The 15,339-nt window shown below is 40.3% G+C and overlaps 2 protein-coding genes across 2 annotated transcripts; one reads left to right on the forward strand and one right to left on the reverse strand.

Moving 5' to 3' along the window:
- The first annotated feature begins 4,734 nt into the window (after positions 1-4,734).
- Positions 4,735-6,327, forward strand: LOC105010905 (cytochrome c oxidase subunit 8A, mitochondrial). The gene is made up of 2 exons (XM_010870581.3): positions 4,735-4,962; positions 5,957-6,327. Exons 1-2 carry the CDS (start codon positions 4,750-4,752, stop codon positions 6,050-6,052), a joined length of 309 nt encoding a protein of 102 aa, XP_010868883.2. The 5' UTR covers positions 4,735-4,749; the 3' UTR covers positions 6,053-6,327.
- A 4,522-nt stretch (positions 6,328-10,849) lies between these two features.
- epdl2 (ependymin-like 2) lies at positions 10,850-13,260 on the reverse strand. The gene is made up of 6 exons (XM_020048121.2): positions 12,999-13,260; positions 12,780-12,814; positions 12,288-12,422; positions 11,881-12,067; positions 11,494-11,575; positions 10,850-11,347 (listed from the first exon to the last, which is right to left on the reverse strand). Exons 1-6 carry the CDS (start codon positions 13,072-13,074, stop codon positions 11,212-11,214), a joined length of 651 nt encoding a protein of 216 aa, XP_019903680.1. The 5' UTR covers positions 13,075-13,260; the 3' UTR covers positions 10,850-11,211.
- Between the last annotated feature and the right edge of the window lie 2,079 nt (positions 13,261-15,339).

Raw genomic sequence — 15,339 nt, forward strand, 5'->3', positions numbered from 1 at the left:
TCTACAAGGATTTGTAGTGAAGAAGGAGTACTGACCCTACTCCCCCAGCACAATAATATAGCAGCGTAAGACCTTGGATAGGGTCCAGTGACACTGTGGCCCTACCCGGGGGAGGCTGAGGACAGGGCCCAACAGGCAGGAAATCAATCCACCCACATTGCCAAGCATCAACCAAAGGGACACCCACCAACTGCAACCACCCTGAATGAGGGCAGGGTATTGCCAGCAGATTACAGCCCAATCTGCGCAACAGAGAGACAACAACAAGCCAGTAACTCCGCCACCAAATAGCATTGGAGGGAGGGCATCCCAGTGGCGATGAGAGCCCACCTGGCAAGACAGCAAGGGTGGACAGTATCAAGCCTTTCTGGTCACATTCACACCCCTGGGCCAGACTACACTTGATCATAGACCATGGTGTAGAGATGTTTTTTTTTGTAGACACTTGAAAGTTTGCACTGAGTTTGCATTTCTAACCTTAACTGGCAAATCATTCCACAGTAGTGGAGTTCTATGATAGAAGGCCCTGCCTCTGGCTGTTTGTTTAGAAATTCTAGGTATAATTAAAAGGCCTGCATCCTGCGATCTAAGGTTACGTGTAGGTATGTATGGCTGGATCATTTCAGCAAGGTAAGTAGGAGCAAGTTCATGTATTGATTTATAGGTTAACAATAAAACCTTAAAATCAGCCCTAACCCTAACAGGCAGGCAGTGTAAAGGCTAATACTGGAGTAATGTGTTAATTTTTTTTGTTCTAGTTAGGATTCTAGCAGGCGTGTGCAGCACTAATTGAAGTTTATTTATTGATTTGTCAGGGTAACCGTAAAGAAGAGCATTGCAGTAATCTATTCTAGAAGTAACAAAGGCATGAATTTGTTTTTCTGAATCCGTTTTTGACAGAAAGTTTCAGATTTTTGCAATGTTTCGAAGATGAAAATAAGCAACTCTTGAAAAATATTTTATATGTTCATCAAAGGAGAGGTCAGGGTCAAGGGTAATGCCAAGGTTTTTTACAGTTTTTTGGGATACGACCATGCAGCCGTCGCGGTTCACAGTGAGATCTGCTAACAACGCTATTTGTTTCTTGGGTCCTAAAATGAGCGTTTCTGTTTAACAGCAAGAAGTTATCTGTCATCCACTTCCTAATATCTGAAACGCATGCTTTCAAAGTAGCTAATTTTGGGGCTTCTCCATGCTTCATCGAAATATATAACTGTGTGTCATCAGCATAACAGTGAAAATTGACATTGTGAATCCAGAGGTAGCATATATAGTGAGAACAAAGGAACTGAGCCTTGAGGAACACCAAAACATACATTTGATTTGTCAGAGGATATGCGATCCACACTTACAAACTGATATCTTTCAGATAAATAAGATTTCAACCATGCTAGATCATGTCCACGTGGCCCAATATGGGTTTCCAATCTCTCTAAGAGAAGGGAGTGATCAATAGTGTCAAAAGCAGCACTAAGATCAAGAAGCAACAGCACGGATAGGGAACCTTTTTCTGAGGCAATTAGAAGGTAATTTGTTACCTTAAAGAGTGCAGCCTCAGTACTATGATGGGATCTGAAACCAGACTGGAGCATTTTGTAAATGTTATTTGACTTCAGGAAGGCATTATCCCCAAACAATACAATCAGCTGTGCTTGTCCAGGGCTACAATACCACAAAAATGTCTTAGGGGTACCATAGTACACCAAAACTTGTACTTGTTCAATGACGATAAAGTTGAATCTAATCTAATCTATAGACCACAACTCCTTGCGCAGTATAAGTTGAGGGGTTTGCACAATTCTTTTCATTTGACAAATAAGTCAGTTTTTGTCACCTATAGTGTAATGCTCATCCTCAGTTTAACTGGCATGGGCTCAATTCATATGACTATTGCAAGTAGTAAGATACTAGTATTACTGGTTTTTAAGCTATTAAAACAGCCAGTTGCTAACGCCATACAGTGCATGGATAACATCTGTAGTGGAAGTGAACTTTTCATTAAAAACATTAATCAATTGAACACAATTCCTCATGCTGTCCAGCAAAATATTTAAATAACTTGGGCTGAATCTCAAATTGCATAGTACATACTGCGTACAGCAAGTACGTACTTCGTAGGTCATGGTGAAGTATGTACTGTTAAGTATATACACTGATCAAAAACATTAAAGGGACATGTAATCATCACAGTTTAAAACCAAGTCAATTAAACTTCAGGGATGTCAATCTTTCCAGTTAGGAAGCATAAACGATTGGGAATCAGTGTCACCTGTTTTGGTGCAAATGAAAGTGAGAACAGGTGCACTGGAGAGGCAACAGCAAGACAACCCCCAAAAAGAGAATGGTTTTGCAGGTTGTGGCCACAGACAATTGCTTTCTATCCTTCCTGCCTGATTCTTCTCTACTTTTGCATGAGACAGTACTTGCAGCCCATTCAGGTTGCACAGCCAGTCCAGCTCCTCCAGGATGGCACATCCATTTGTTCTGTTGCAAGAAGGTTTGCTGTGTCTCCCAGTACAGTCTCAAGGGCATGGGGGAGATACCAAGAGACGGGCCGTTACACGAGGAGAGCTGGACCGGGCCGTAGAAGGGCATCAACCCAGCAGCAAGACCAGTATCCGCTCTTTGTGCGACATGGAACAGGAGGAGCACAGCTAGCGCACTACAAAATGACCTCCAGTGGGCTACTGGTGTGCATGTTTCTGACCAAATTGTCAGAAACAAACTCCATGAGCGTGGCATGAGGGCCAAACGTCCTCTAGTGGGACCTGTCACAGCCCAGCACCGTGCAACTCGATTGGCATTCACAAGAAAACACCTGAATTTTCAGGTCTGCCTTTGGCACCCTGTTCTTGTCACAGATGACAGCAGGTTCACATTGAGTACATGTGACAGACGTCTGGAGACGCGTGGTGAACGTTATGCTGCCTGCAACATTATCCAGCATGAATGGTTTGGTGGTGGGTCAGTGGTGGTCTGGGGAGGCATAACCGTGGAGGGTAGCACAGAGCTCCACGTGCTAGCCAACGGTGCCCTGACTGCTGTTAGGTACCGGGATGAAATCCTCAGACACATCGTCAGACCTTACGCTGGTGCTGTGTGCCCTGGGTTCCTCCAGGTGCAGGACAATGCCCAGACTCATGTGACCAGAGTGTGTAGGCAGTTCCTGGATGGCGAAAGCATTGATGCTATTGACTGGCCCTCACGTTCCCCAGACCTGAATCCAATTGAGAACCTCTGGAACGTTATGTATTAGTTCATCCGATGCAGCCAAGTAGCACCACAGACTGTCCAGGAGCTCACCGATGCCCTGATCCAGGTCTGGGAGGAGATCCCCAAAGACACCATCCGCCATCTCATCAGGAGCATGCCCAGATGTTTTCGGGAGTGCATACAGGCACATGGGGGCCATACACTCTACTGAGTCACATTTTGAGTTGCCAAATTCACGCAAGTTGGAACAGCCTGTGATTTCAACTGTTTACCTTGATTTTTGGTGTGAGTTTGTATCCAGCCCTCAATCGGTTGGTGATGTTGGTTTCCATTGACTGTAACGTCACTTTGTTGTCAACAAATTACACAGTGCACAGGAAAGATTTTGATCTTTAATATATTTCGTTCATCGAGATCCGATTTGTGATTTAAATGTTCCCTTAATTATTTGAGCAGTGTAGTAAGCTAGTATGCCAGTATTGGGACATCCAATACTACATTGTCATAAAATCTCAACATTAAGTTATTTTGTCATGTATTAACATCACACCAAGTTTGAATATTTAGCTAGACACCATAAGCATTGTGTTAAATTGACTAACGTATTTTATGAAACGTTTAATTCCATTACAAATAGCCAATATGAAATGGCTTTTGCCATTGGCCATTTTAATAGCTAATACACCAGCAATACTAATATCTTACCACTTGGAATAGTCAGAAGAATTGACCCTGTTCTAGTGAGACTGAAGGCGAACTTTACACTGCCAAAGCTATTTCATTTCATGGCACAATAGTGTTTGTTTTTCTTCCATATGTGAGTGACATTGATGCAGTAACTATCACTATAGGTGACGATTACTGACTTTTTCATCAAGTGTAAACCACTCCTCTTTTACTGTGTAAGGCAGTGGTTCCCAACTAGGGGTACTAGGACCGCTGGGGTTACTTGGCCTCTCCACAGGGGGTACTTGAAAACACTCATGATACCATAGACCTACTACTGAAATTAACATGAGGGAGTACTTCAGGGCTACTCCAAGCAATGCAAAATCTTTTTGGGGGTACAGTAACTGAAAAACTTTGGGAGCCACTGGTTTAAGGGGTGGTCTATAGAACCCAAAAAATAATGCATGGTTAATTCTTCTATAATCTTCTGGAATACTATATTTGGTTTACTATCTAGTATGCGATTTTAGATTCACCTATGACTTGATGTTAATGCTCGTTTTATTTATTTTTATTGAATATTGAACGAAACATTCAGGTCACAGCTATTTCATCATATTTACTGCAAATTGAAAATTAACAGAGAATACAAATAGTAAAATTAAATGTTAATGCTCGTTATATGCACGACAAAATTATCTAATGACTTTGAGACGCAATTTTGTGTTGAGGGAACACATCCCCGTCAGTCCCAATCCTCGCATACTTGCTTACTACATACTAATCAGTAGCCTACGTACTTCACCACCACTCGAAGTATGTACGAATGCGATTTAAGCAATGTATTTGAGAACTACAACTCCCATAATGACCTTAGTGTATCCCAGCACTACCTCGTTGGCCGATCACCTCCGCAACGTCAAATCCCGGTCATTCAAGAACATTGCTCTCTTCCTTGCTGACATGTCTGGGCTCTTCAAAGCTATTTCAACCCGCACGGCTTCGGCTCTGCGGGGATCCATGATCACCCAGAAAGCCAGTGTCTACACTAGACCAGCGAAAGAACCTGTTGGCCCAGTTGTAAGTAGACATTTTACAGACAAAAATGCCTTACAAGCTACAGTACAGCAACATCGTTACCTCGTAACAGTTGTGGTAGTACGCCTCAACAATGTTGTTGGGCCTGTTAGCCCAAGTTAGCTGCTAGCGTGTTACTATGGCTAACGTTAGCTAACAGCCAAATGTGTTGATGGAATTAGTTGTTTTCCTTGGTGTGATAGGTACTTATACTATCATACGGTAACATGGCAAAGGCAAGCGTGTTGTATGGACCCCCCCCCCCCCCCCCCCCATTTTAGAATAAAACTAATTTAACATTTCAGTCGGCTAGAAGGTCACGGTTAATCTCCAAGACTATGCGTCACGACCTTGGAGATGCATTTACAAATAAACGTAAGAAAATGATGGTCAAACTAATAGCAAAGAACGTAAGCCGGTTAAGTATGTAATGTTTTGAATTGGTGTAAATGTAAACGTAACCTATAAAATAAACAAGGTACTGTAGATGGGCAGTAATATTAAGAGAACCATTTCTCCTGTGATCTGTCAGTGACCGTGTGTCATGAATTACAGTATACACTAACATTCGCTAGCTAAGTACTGCACCTTATTAAATTAATCTGCATCTTAATAACACAAGGCAGATATTGACAATATCCATAGTTGAACATGTTTCAGGGGTCTACAGTGAGTCTGTGTTCAAAGCGGAGTAAATATAGAGGGCTAGCCAATATCATATTTTCTTTAAAATGATTGGATACCTTAGTACATACTTTCTATTTCGCAGGTCAGGTTTAGAATCGCTCTTGAAAAATGACAGTTGAATTCCGTACTTCCTTTATGTTCTAGAAATAACACAAGCACACATTTTGAAACTCAGCCCTTCTTTTATGTCACAATAAAATATATATGTTCTAAGGTTGTAAATTTGAACATTATTTTACGTTGCACAACATCCTAATTGACATTATGCCTGCAATAATGTATCTTTGTGCGTCCTACCGTTTGTCTGTAGGAGAGTATCATCGGCCTGGGGATGTTCTCACTGGCTATCCTGGGACCTTCAGGTTGGATTCTCGCGAACATTGAAAACTACAAGAAGAGAGAATAACTTGACATGGACTCTTGTCTTTTAACCGGGACTTCTAATACATTCTCTTCTGCTCCTGGGACCATCACTTCAGTAACTTATATTTTAAAACCGTAAAACAAATCCTCAATCTTAATGGACTACCTCCATCTCCAGTTTACTGTCACCACTCCAGTCTGTGGACTGTATGCCATTACAATGGCTGCACAACATCTCAAGAATTGTGAATTTCATTTGACTTATTCCAACAAGGAGTAGCCTATGTTACAATACAAATAAAACATTTAAACTTTGAATGGTTTAGTCTCAAATGTCTGATTGTCAAGTTCCTTTTAATGAGACAAACACACAATATATTTTTCATCATGGATGTTTAGTATGTAATCTGTTTAAAGCTGGAAACCTTAATTTAAACAATAGAGATTTTTTTTAAGTCCAAAAAATTATATAGTTAACTGGATTTTTCTTTAGGTACCAGAGTTGCATCCGGCAGTGGAAAGCAAGGTTTTAAAGGTAATGCACAGGAAAATTGGCATTTTTACTGAATTTAATGAACTTTAGAAGGCAAGTGTAATTGGTATCACAAAGTCTACCATTTGTAGAGCAAATTTTTCAGACAAGTGCTTTCATTGACGTGATGCAGAAACAAATGGGGCATGCAAAGTTTCTGTGCAAGCCTGATGCAGTTACAACACATGAAATGGATCTGCCAATCCTGGCAGCGGGCATGATCTCCATTTACCAGTAAGTAACTAGCAAGCAAGCTAATACCGTTAGGGATTGTTCAGCTTGCTATGTGTACGTGATGTTTTAAACATACTTCTTGATGAGTGAGATTGAAAAAAAACATGTAATCGCTACTTTAAGAGCATTGTTATTTTAGTGTAACAAAAACAGCTGTGCATACTGCACACTTTTAATGTTGGCTCATATACAGTAACAGTCTAAAGTTTGGACAATAATTCAGGGGTATTTCTTAATTTTTTACTTTTTTCCACATTGTTTGATAATAGTGAAGATTTCTAAACTATGAAGTAACACGGAATCATGTAATCAAAAATGTGTAAACCCAAAATACAATTATTTTCAATTTATCAAAGTAACCACCCTTTGACTTGATGACAGCTTTGCACACTCCTGGCATTATGTAGACCAGCTTCATTAGATCGATACCTGGAATGCTTTACCTGGAACAGTCTTGAAAGAGATCCCAACTAGGCTGAGCACATGTTGGCTGCTTTTCCTTAACTGAGATTTGCACACTCTTGACATCACGCCTCCGTCCTTCATGGGAACCGCGCATGCTGAGATCATCCATTCACCCACTTTGTTTTTGCAAAGACAAGAAATGTGCGTTAGATTGGTGGAAATCTGTCATTTGAACAAATGACAAACATTTTGGTTCCAACATTAGGATTATTGTTGTCTAGTAGTTTTGTTTGCAGCAATTTGATCATGAAGGTCTGATTTATGTAGTCTCCTCTGAATAGTGGATGTTGAAATATTTCATATCTGTTATTCATGTTATTTCATAGTTTCATAGAGCTGGAGGAAGTGTCTAGGGAGAGGGAAGTCTGGGCATCTCTGCTTAGACTGCTGCCCCCGCGACCTGGCCCCGGATAAGCGGAAGATGATGATGATGATGATGATGATTTCATAGTTTTGATTTCTTCCCAGTTATTCTAGAATGTGGAAAATAGTTAAAATAAAGAAAATACCATTGAATGACAAGGTTTGTCCAAATATTTCAGTGGTACTGTATATTTCTTATTTATTACAATATTTCACTTCCCTGTTTAGAATGTTCTTTGTGATTTATGATGTGGTATAGATTGCAGCATATTATTGGTAGGGGACCTTTCAAACTACACTGCACCAAAAAATTAAGGGAACACAATCATCACAGTATAACACCAAGTCAGTTAAACTTCAGGGATATCAATCTGTCCATTTAGGAAGTATAAGCGATTGTGAATCAATGTCACCCGTTTTGGTGTAAATGAAAGTGACCACAGGTGCACTGGGGAGACAACAGTAAGACTCCCCCCAAAAAGGGAATGGTTTTGCAGGTGGTGGCCACAGACAGTTGCTCTCTCCCTATCCTTCCTGACTGTTGCTCTCTCCCTATCCTTCCTGACTGATTCTTCTCTAGTTTTGTGTTTTGCTACTGTTCTTGTCACTGCTTGTAACATGAGGCGGTACCTGCAGCCCCTTCAGGTTCGCACATCCATATGTGCCATCGCAATAATGCTTGCTGTCTCCCAGTACAGTCTCAATAGCATGGGGGAGATACCAGGAGACAGGCCGTTACACGAGGAGAGATGGACAGGGCCGTAGAAGAGCATCAATCCAGCAGCAGGACTGGTATCTGCTCTTTTGTGCGAGGAGGAACACTGCCTGAGCCCTACAAAATGAACTCCTGTGGGCTACTGGTGGAGTCCATGAGGGTGCCATGAGGGCCCGACGCCCTCTAGTTGGACGTGTGCTCCCGCCCAGCACCGTGCAGCTCGATTAGCATTCGCTAGGGAACAACAGAATTGGCAGGTCCACCATTGGCACCCTGTTCTCTTCACAGATGAGAGCAGGTTCACACTGAGCACATGTGACAGACGTGAAAGAGTCTGGAGACGCTCTGGTGAATGTTATGCTGCCTGCAACACCATCCAGTATGACCGGTTTGGTGGTGGGTCAGTGATGGTCTGGGGAAGCATATCCTTGAAGGGTTGCAAGGAGCTCCCTGTGCTAGCCAATGGTAGCTTGACTGCTGTTAGGTACTGGGATGAAATACTCAGCTCCACCGTCAGACCTTGATGCCTTTTATTTGCCCTCAGGTTCCCCAGACCTGATTCTAACTGAGATCCTCTGCGATGTTATGTATTGGTGCATCCGAAGCCGCCAAGTTGAGTCACAGACTGTCCAGGAGCTCACTGATTCCTTGATCCAGGTCTGGGAGGAGATCCCCCAGGACACCATCCGCCTTGTCATCAGGAGCATGCCCAGACATTGTATGGAGTGCATACAGGCACGTGGGGGCCAGACACACTACTGAGTCACACCATGAGTGGCTGTGAACAGTAGAGATTTGGATCTTTAATACATTTTGTTCATTGAGACCCGATGTTTGAACAAAATTGTGACTATTTTTTTGTGCATTGTCGTAGGAAAGTTGTCATCTCAAAATAATTCTTATACGATCATTACCGCCATCTGTTGGCCAGTAGCCGTTGTTACAACAGTGGGCTGCAGGAGAATAAGTTGCATTCTAACTTATACACACTAACGTGCTCAGTTAGTGATTTTGTTCTTTTTGTGCTCATTTGACTCGGCTTCACAGGCTAGTGTTCCTTTTAATAAAAGGTATAAAATAGTGCACAAAATGTACAGTATGGAGAAGTGCTTACTATAGGATACGGATATGTAGATACACAGAAAGTCAAACTCTGTTACTGCGTCAAGTGATTTATAAAGTAAAACAGCAACAGCATCTACAAGCCTTCTTCAGGCTTGTAACATGAATGATTAGAAGGTTGTATAGACAGCCTGTGGAATTATCATGAAGCATGTGCCATAGTTTATTATGGTTTTACCACCATTAAGTCGACTGAGAACCAATTCTCATTTTGATCAAGGTTGAAACATGAGATTTAAGAGATACAATAGTAAACCTTGAAGACTATTATTAGAACATTAATATTTGAACATGATTAAATAGTATTATCATATTTGTCACATATTTGTTTCACAATTTTCATCTAATTTAATCTTTGTTACATTATAATTTTGTTCAAGAGTAATTCGAAATAAGCATCAACGTGAAACACATACTGGATAATTAATTATGAAAATAAAGTATTAATTCAGTAGACATGTTCAAAAGAATGGCTTGAGGTCAAAGTCAATATGAAGCAAATGAAAGCTTCCTCCAATGATCCCTTATACAGATATGTATAGTTTGGGTCAAAAAAGGGAGCCCTTGGTTGCAATAATATGAAGGGAAAATTCAGAGTTGTTTTTGGATGGATACTCGTCCAGTGAATTATACAGTAGTACTCATCATTAGAAGCAACAAAGGTAGGGTCTCTCAGCAGGGGGGAGTGTTGTAGAGCCTGTAAACCTCCAGAATGTGGAGTGTCAGTGTACAGGCTCTCTAGAAAAATGACCAGTAGGGTGTCTTCTGGTATCTTACCTAGGCCATCTACTGGTGAGATCACTAATGTCTTCTATACAAGATCTTTGGTTTGATAAGGTCTACCAACTTGGAAATATTAGATGTCACAGAGACATTGACTGCCACAATCAGTCTACCTGGGAAAGGAGACAATTGTTTATACATTTTTGGGACTGTGCAACAATTCTGGTGTTTTGGGATATTTCACACATACATATTTTTTGTGATTTTCTCCCCATTCCAGATAGCTTTCCACTTTGGATGTAATTCTCTTCTGGAATTCAAGGGTAGGGTCATTGTTCAGTGTCTGGTAAATAGTAGTCGTTGGACAGTTGTCCACAACATATGTTCACATTGTCATATTTATTTTGTAGACCCGATTTCTCCTTCTCGCCCATTCTTTTTTATAAAAATCAACTGATCTGATTGTAAACCCATAAGTGCTGTCCTCTTGCCTCTTCTTTGGTTATCAAACGATTTGTATTCTGTTTATTTCAGTTGGATCGCTTAATAATTTTCAACATTCCTGCAGAACTTTTCTATGGAAGCAATGTGTTTCCGGGGAGGTCTTTATTATTTGCTCTGAATGTTGTTCTCTCTAGAGTTCTATGATACCTCAGCTTTGTCTCAAGATAGGACAGGTCGGTCTATTAACTGAAATGGTAGAACTCTTTATTTAGAAGTAAGGATAACATTTCAAGTGGAGTCATGTAGTTTTTTCATGTAGATTTTTACAAAGAACTCATGCAATCTCAGATAACATAAATAGGTCTACCTAGATGTCAAAATTGTTTATATTTCTGGTAGGTATAATGTATAATCCCTTATGGAGAACATTCATGTGGGCTAGTGATTAGGTCTTACTTAACATTCTGAAGTCATTTAGCTTGTTTAACATCCAATGCCATCAAGATTAAACACAGTCAAATGAAGCAGTCAAAATATGGTTATAATAGTCCATTCCTTAATTACTTAAACTATTATAATGAGGATGTATAGGAAATCTACTGCATCACAATGATCTCATGAGGGCATCAAATAAACTGGTGGTTTCACGGTCGCTGTTCAGCTCTACTTTGTCACAGAAAGAAGGAGGGATGAAAATGTCCGGGTCCTCGACTCCAATCACAATGTCATAGAAACTCATGCTGAAGGATTCAAGACACAGTCCAACATTAGTTTATCAATGCAGTGTTTCTCAACAGCACCCTACCCACTTTGTGAGTTGAGAGATACTGCATGAAATTGCGCCTCACTCAAAGAGGCTCAAACAAGGTGAGTTTTTACTGCTTACCTTAGAAGGGTTTGGTCCGGCATGTCATACCAGCCGTGAACAGGCAGGCAACCAAACTCCGTGAACGTGATGAGATATTTGACTGTAAATAGTGTACATGGACATTAGAATACAATACATTGTAGATGATGGTAGTCACTGGCTATGTGAACGGTACGTTCCTTTTAGGCATGGCATTGGTCATTCGGGCTAGGGGAGGTAAACTGGGACTATGAATTAATGAGTGGCTTTGTATTGGATTATTCTGGATACCTCTTCCTGACAACTGAAAGTTCTAAAGTCAGTATGAGCCAGTGACCTCAGATCAGCATAATTGGCCTAGAAATAAAAAGGAATTAGTGTGAAATTAGCAAGCTGTTTTTTTTGGAGTACTCATATATCACTCACCTGGAGACTCTGCCACTTCTCCTGACCAGTTGTTGACGAGCAGCCCATCTCCAGGAGCCGAGAAGCTCCCAATGATCACCTGGGACTGGAACTTGGCGTCCTTTGGAATCTCCACTGGCTTCCAGTGATCCTTAAAGGGGACCTTCTTACAGGTTTGGTTATGGCGGAAGATTTCAAAAGCTATACCCTGGGGAAATAAACAATAGACACAATGTGATACTGTCTTTTAATTATCTGCCCTAGATTTAGCTTCATACTCTAACCGATCACCTCAGTACAAAATGCATATTCCACATGTTGAAAAATTACAATATATAACTAGTGCCAGGAACAGTAGCTCTGCTTTTGGCAGTTATGGATCCTAATAAAAGAGTAATATTATAGAAAACATGTCTGTAAGTTCTGACCTCTTTGTAGAGAATTAGGGTGTCGCTGTATATGGTCTTGTTATCTATGTCCAGAAGAACTCGTACATGTACCCTCTCATCAAAAGCATTATAAGCAAATCTCTCAACTCCAAAAGTTTTTTCCTTGAGGATCGCCTGTTGAAATCTTTCATAGTTAACACACACATGATACAATTCAGGGATTATTTATAGTTAATAATAATCATTTATGATAACTACAGTATATGAAGAGATGTCATATTCCTCATCTCAACACAATTAAACCATGTTGGAGTAATTAATCAATAGCTCTACTTTATATAGACAAATAAAATTGCAGAAAGCTGTAAATTTATACTTCCTGAGTAAAAATTAAATTCATATAACCTTAAGCAAGGCATTTAACCTGGATTGAGTCTATAAATCACTCTGGATCTGATTATCTTCTAAATGACTAAAATGTTATTGATTTTCTCTGGTGTATATCTTTTACATTTATTTTTAAAGACTTACCAGTGCCAAACTGCCTTCAAGCAAAGGTGGGGATTCTTAAAAGTGAAAAAGATGAATTAGTTACTATCCTACTTAAAAGTACTGAAGTCATTACTGACCAGGGGGATGTTTACAGTATGGACAATATGTATGGTACTAAACCATTTGTGTAAAATCTTAGTAATGCACTTTGTGATTCAAATTTGAAAACAACAATGAACTTCAGTTTTTCTCACTTACTGCATGGATGAGGTTCTTTGGCCAAGCTTCCAGCAGCCAGACACAGGCTGACGGTGAGCAGAAGGATGGCTTGCATGGTGTGTCTCTAACGTTTGTTTGCTGGAGGTCTAATAGTTGCAGCTTGCTCTCTTTCAGTTGTCCTTTGTGTCAGCCTTGTATTCAAGGAGCTTTTATACAAACAGCACACCTCTTCAAATTCAATCCCAACTCTCAAGTCCACATTTTCCTTCTGACTGAGAGAGTGATACAAGGTCAGTCAGAAGCTCACTTGTGAGTCATGCAACATCCATAAAACAGAGTAGACTAAGTGTGTGTTGTGTTTGAAAGAACTTTGCCACAGGGTAATCTATTTCTTTTTCCATATAATGTTTCAAATAATATTCTGTATATTATACCTTGTACTAAAGTTAATTACTCAGGTTACCTCATGTTATAACAAAAAATTAAATAGATCCCAGAAACGGCAAAAAAAGTCACCTTTATCAGTAATCCTGTTTAGTGCAAACAATGCCTTTCCACTTGGTTTTCCATTGTGCACGTCCTCACTTACCATGTCTATAAAGCCCAGAATTCAATATACACATTCTACTAACCACAGTAAATCAATCAATCAATCAAATGTATTTATAAAGCCCTTTTTACAACAGCAGTTGTTACAAAGTGCTTTTACAAAAATACCCGGCCTTAAACCCCAAGGAGCAAACAACAGTAGTGTTGAATTTCAGTGGCTAGGAAAAACTCCCTAAGAAGGCCGAAATTTAGGAAGAAACCTAGAGAGGACTCAGGCTCAGAGGGGTGACCAGTCCTCTTCTGGCTGTGCCAGGTGAAATATTAAGAGCTCTAGAAGAAAAGGCCCTGCCTCTGGCTGTTTGTTTAGGAATTCTAGGTACAATTTAATGGCCTGCATCTTGTGATCCAAGGTTACGTGTAGGTATTTATGGCTGGATCATTTCAGCAAGGTAAGTAGGAGCAAGTCCATGTATTGATTTATAGGTTAACAATAAAACCTTAAAATCAGCCCTAACCCTAACAGGCAGCCAGTGTAAGGACGCTAGTACAGGAGTAATGTGTTCAAATGTTATTGTTCTAGTTAGGATTCTAGCAACCGTGTGCAGCACTAATTGAAGTTTATTTATTGATTTGTCAGGGTAACTGGAAAGAAGAGCATTGCAGTAATTTATTCTAGAAGTAACAAGAGCATGGATTAGTTTTTCTGCATCATTGATTTTTGCAATGTTTCGAAGAAGAAAATAAGCAACTCTTGAGACAAATTTTACAGGTGCTGGTCATAAAATTTGAATATCATCAAAAAGTTGATTTATTTCAGTAATTCCATTCAAAAAGTGAAACTTGTATATTATATTCATTCATTACACACAGACTGATATATTTCAAATGTATATTTCTTTTAATTGTGATGATTATAACTGACAAATAATGAAAATCCCAAATTAAGTATCTCCGAAAATTTGAATATTGAGCATGTTATATGAGCATATATGAATATATGAGCATGTTCAGCACTCAATACTTAGTTGGGGCTCCTTTAGCCTGAATTACTGCAGCAATGCGGCGTGGCATCAGTCTGTGGCACTGCTCAGGTGTTATAAGAGCCCAGGTTGCTCTGATAGTGTTGCATCTTCCTTTTCACAATACCCCATAGATTTTCTATAGAGTTAAGGTCAGGCGAGTTTGCTGGCCAATTAAGAACAGGGATACCATGGTCTTTAAACCAGGTACTGGTAGTTTTGGCACTGTGTGCAGGTGCCAAGTCCTGTTGGAAAATGATATCTGCATAAATGATATCTCCATAAAGTTGGTCAGCAGCAGGAAGCATGAAGTGCTCTAAAACTTCCTGGTAGACGGCTGCGTTGACCTTGGACCTCAGAAAACACAGTGGACAAACACCAGAAGATGACATGGCACCCCAAACCATCACTGACTGTGGAAACTTTACACTGGACTTCAAGCAACGTGGATTCTGTGCCTCTCCTCTCATCCTCCAGACTCTGGGACCTTGATTTCCAAAGGAAATGCAAAATGTACTTTCATCAGAGAACATAGCTGAGCAGCAGTCCAGTCCTTTTTGTCTTTAGCCCAGGCGAGAAGCTTCTGACGCTGTGTCTTGTTCAAGAATGGCTTGACACAAGGAATGCAACAGCTGAAACCCATGTCTTGCATATCTCTGTGCGTGGTGGTTCTTGAAGCACTGACTCCAGCTGCAGTCCACTCTTTGTGAATCTCCCACACATTTTTTTAATGGGTTTTGTTTCACAATCCTCTCCAGGGTGCGGTTATCCCTATTGCTTGTACACTTTTTTCTACCACATCTTTTCCTTCC

Source organism: Esox lucius, chromosome 7 (assembly GCF_011004845.1).
Source record: "Esox lucius isolate fEsoLuc1 chromosome 7, fEsoLuc1.pri, whole genome shotgun sequence".
In the NCBI taxonomy this organism is placed as follows: domain Eukaryota; kingdom Metazoa; phylum Chordata; class Actinopteri; order Esociformes; family Esocidae; genus Esox; species Esox lucius.

Excerpts from the sequence above, each read along its gene's own strand:
- LOC105010905 (XM_010870581.3), top strand. The coding sequence starts at position 4,750 with ATGACCTTAGTGTATCCCAGCACTACCTCGTTGGCCGATCACCTCCGC. Across the intron at positions 4,963-5,956 it reads AAGAACCTGTTGGCCCAGTT|GAGAGTATCATCGGCCTGGG; the intron begins GTAAGTAGACAT and ends GTTTGTCTGTAG.
- epdl2 (XM_020048121.2), bottom strand. The coding sequence starts at position 13,074 with ATGCAAGCCATCCTTCTGCTCACCGTCAGCCTGTGTCTGGCTGCTGGA. Across the intron at positions 12,423-12,779 it reads TTGAAGGCAGTTTGGCACTG|GCGATCCTCAAGGAAAAAAC; the intron begins GTAAGTCTTTAA and ends AGATTTCAACAG. Across the intron at positions 11,348-11,493 it reads CCGGACCAAACCCTTCTAAG|CATGAGTTTCTATGACATTG; the intron begins GTAAGCAGTAAA and ends TGAATCCTTCAG.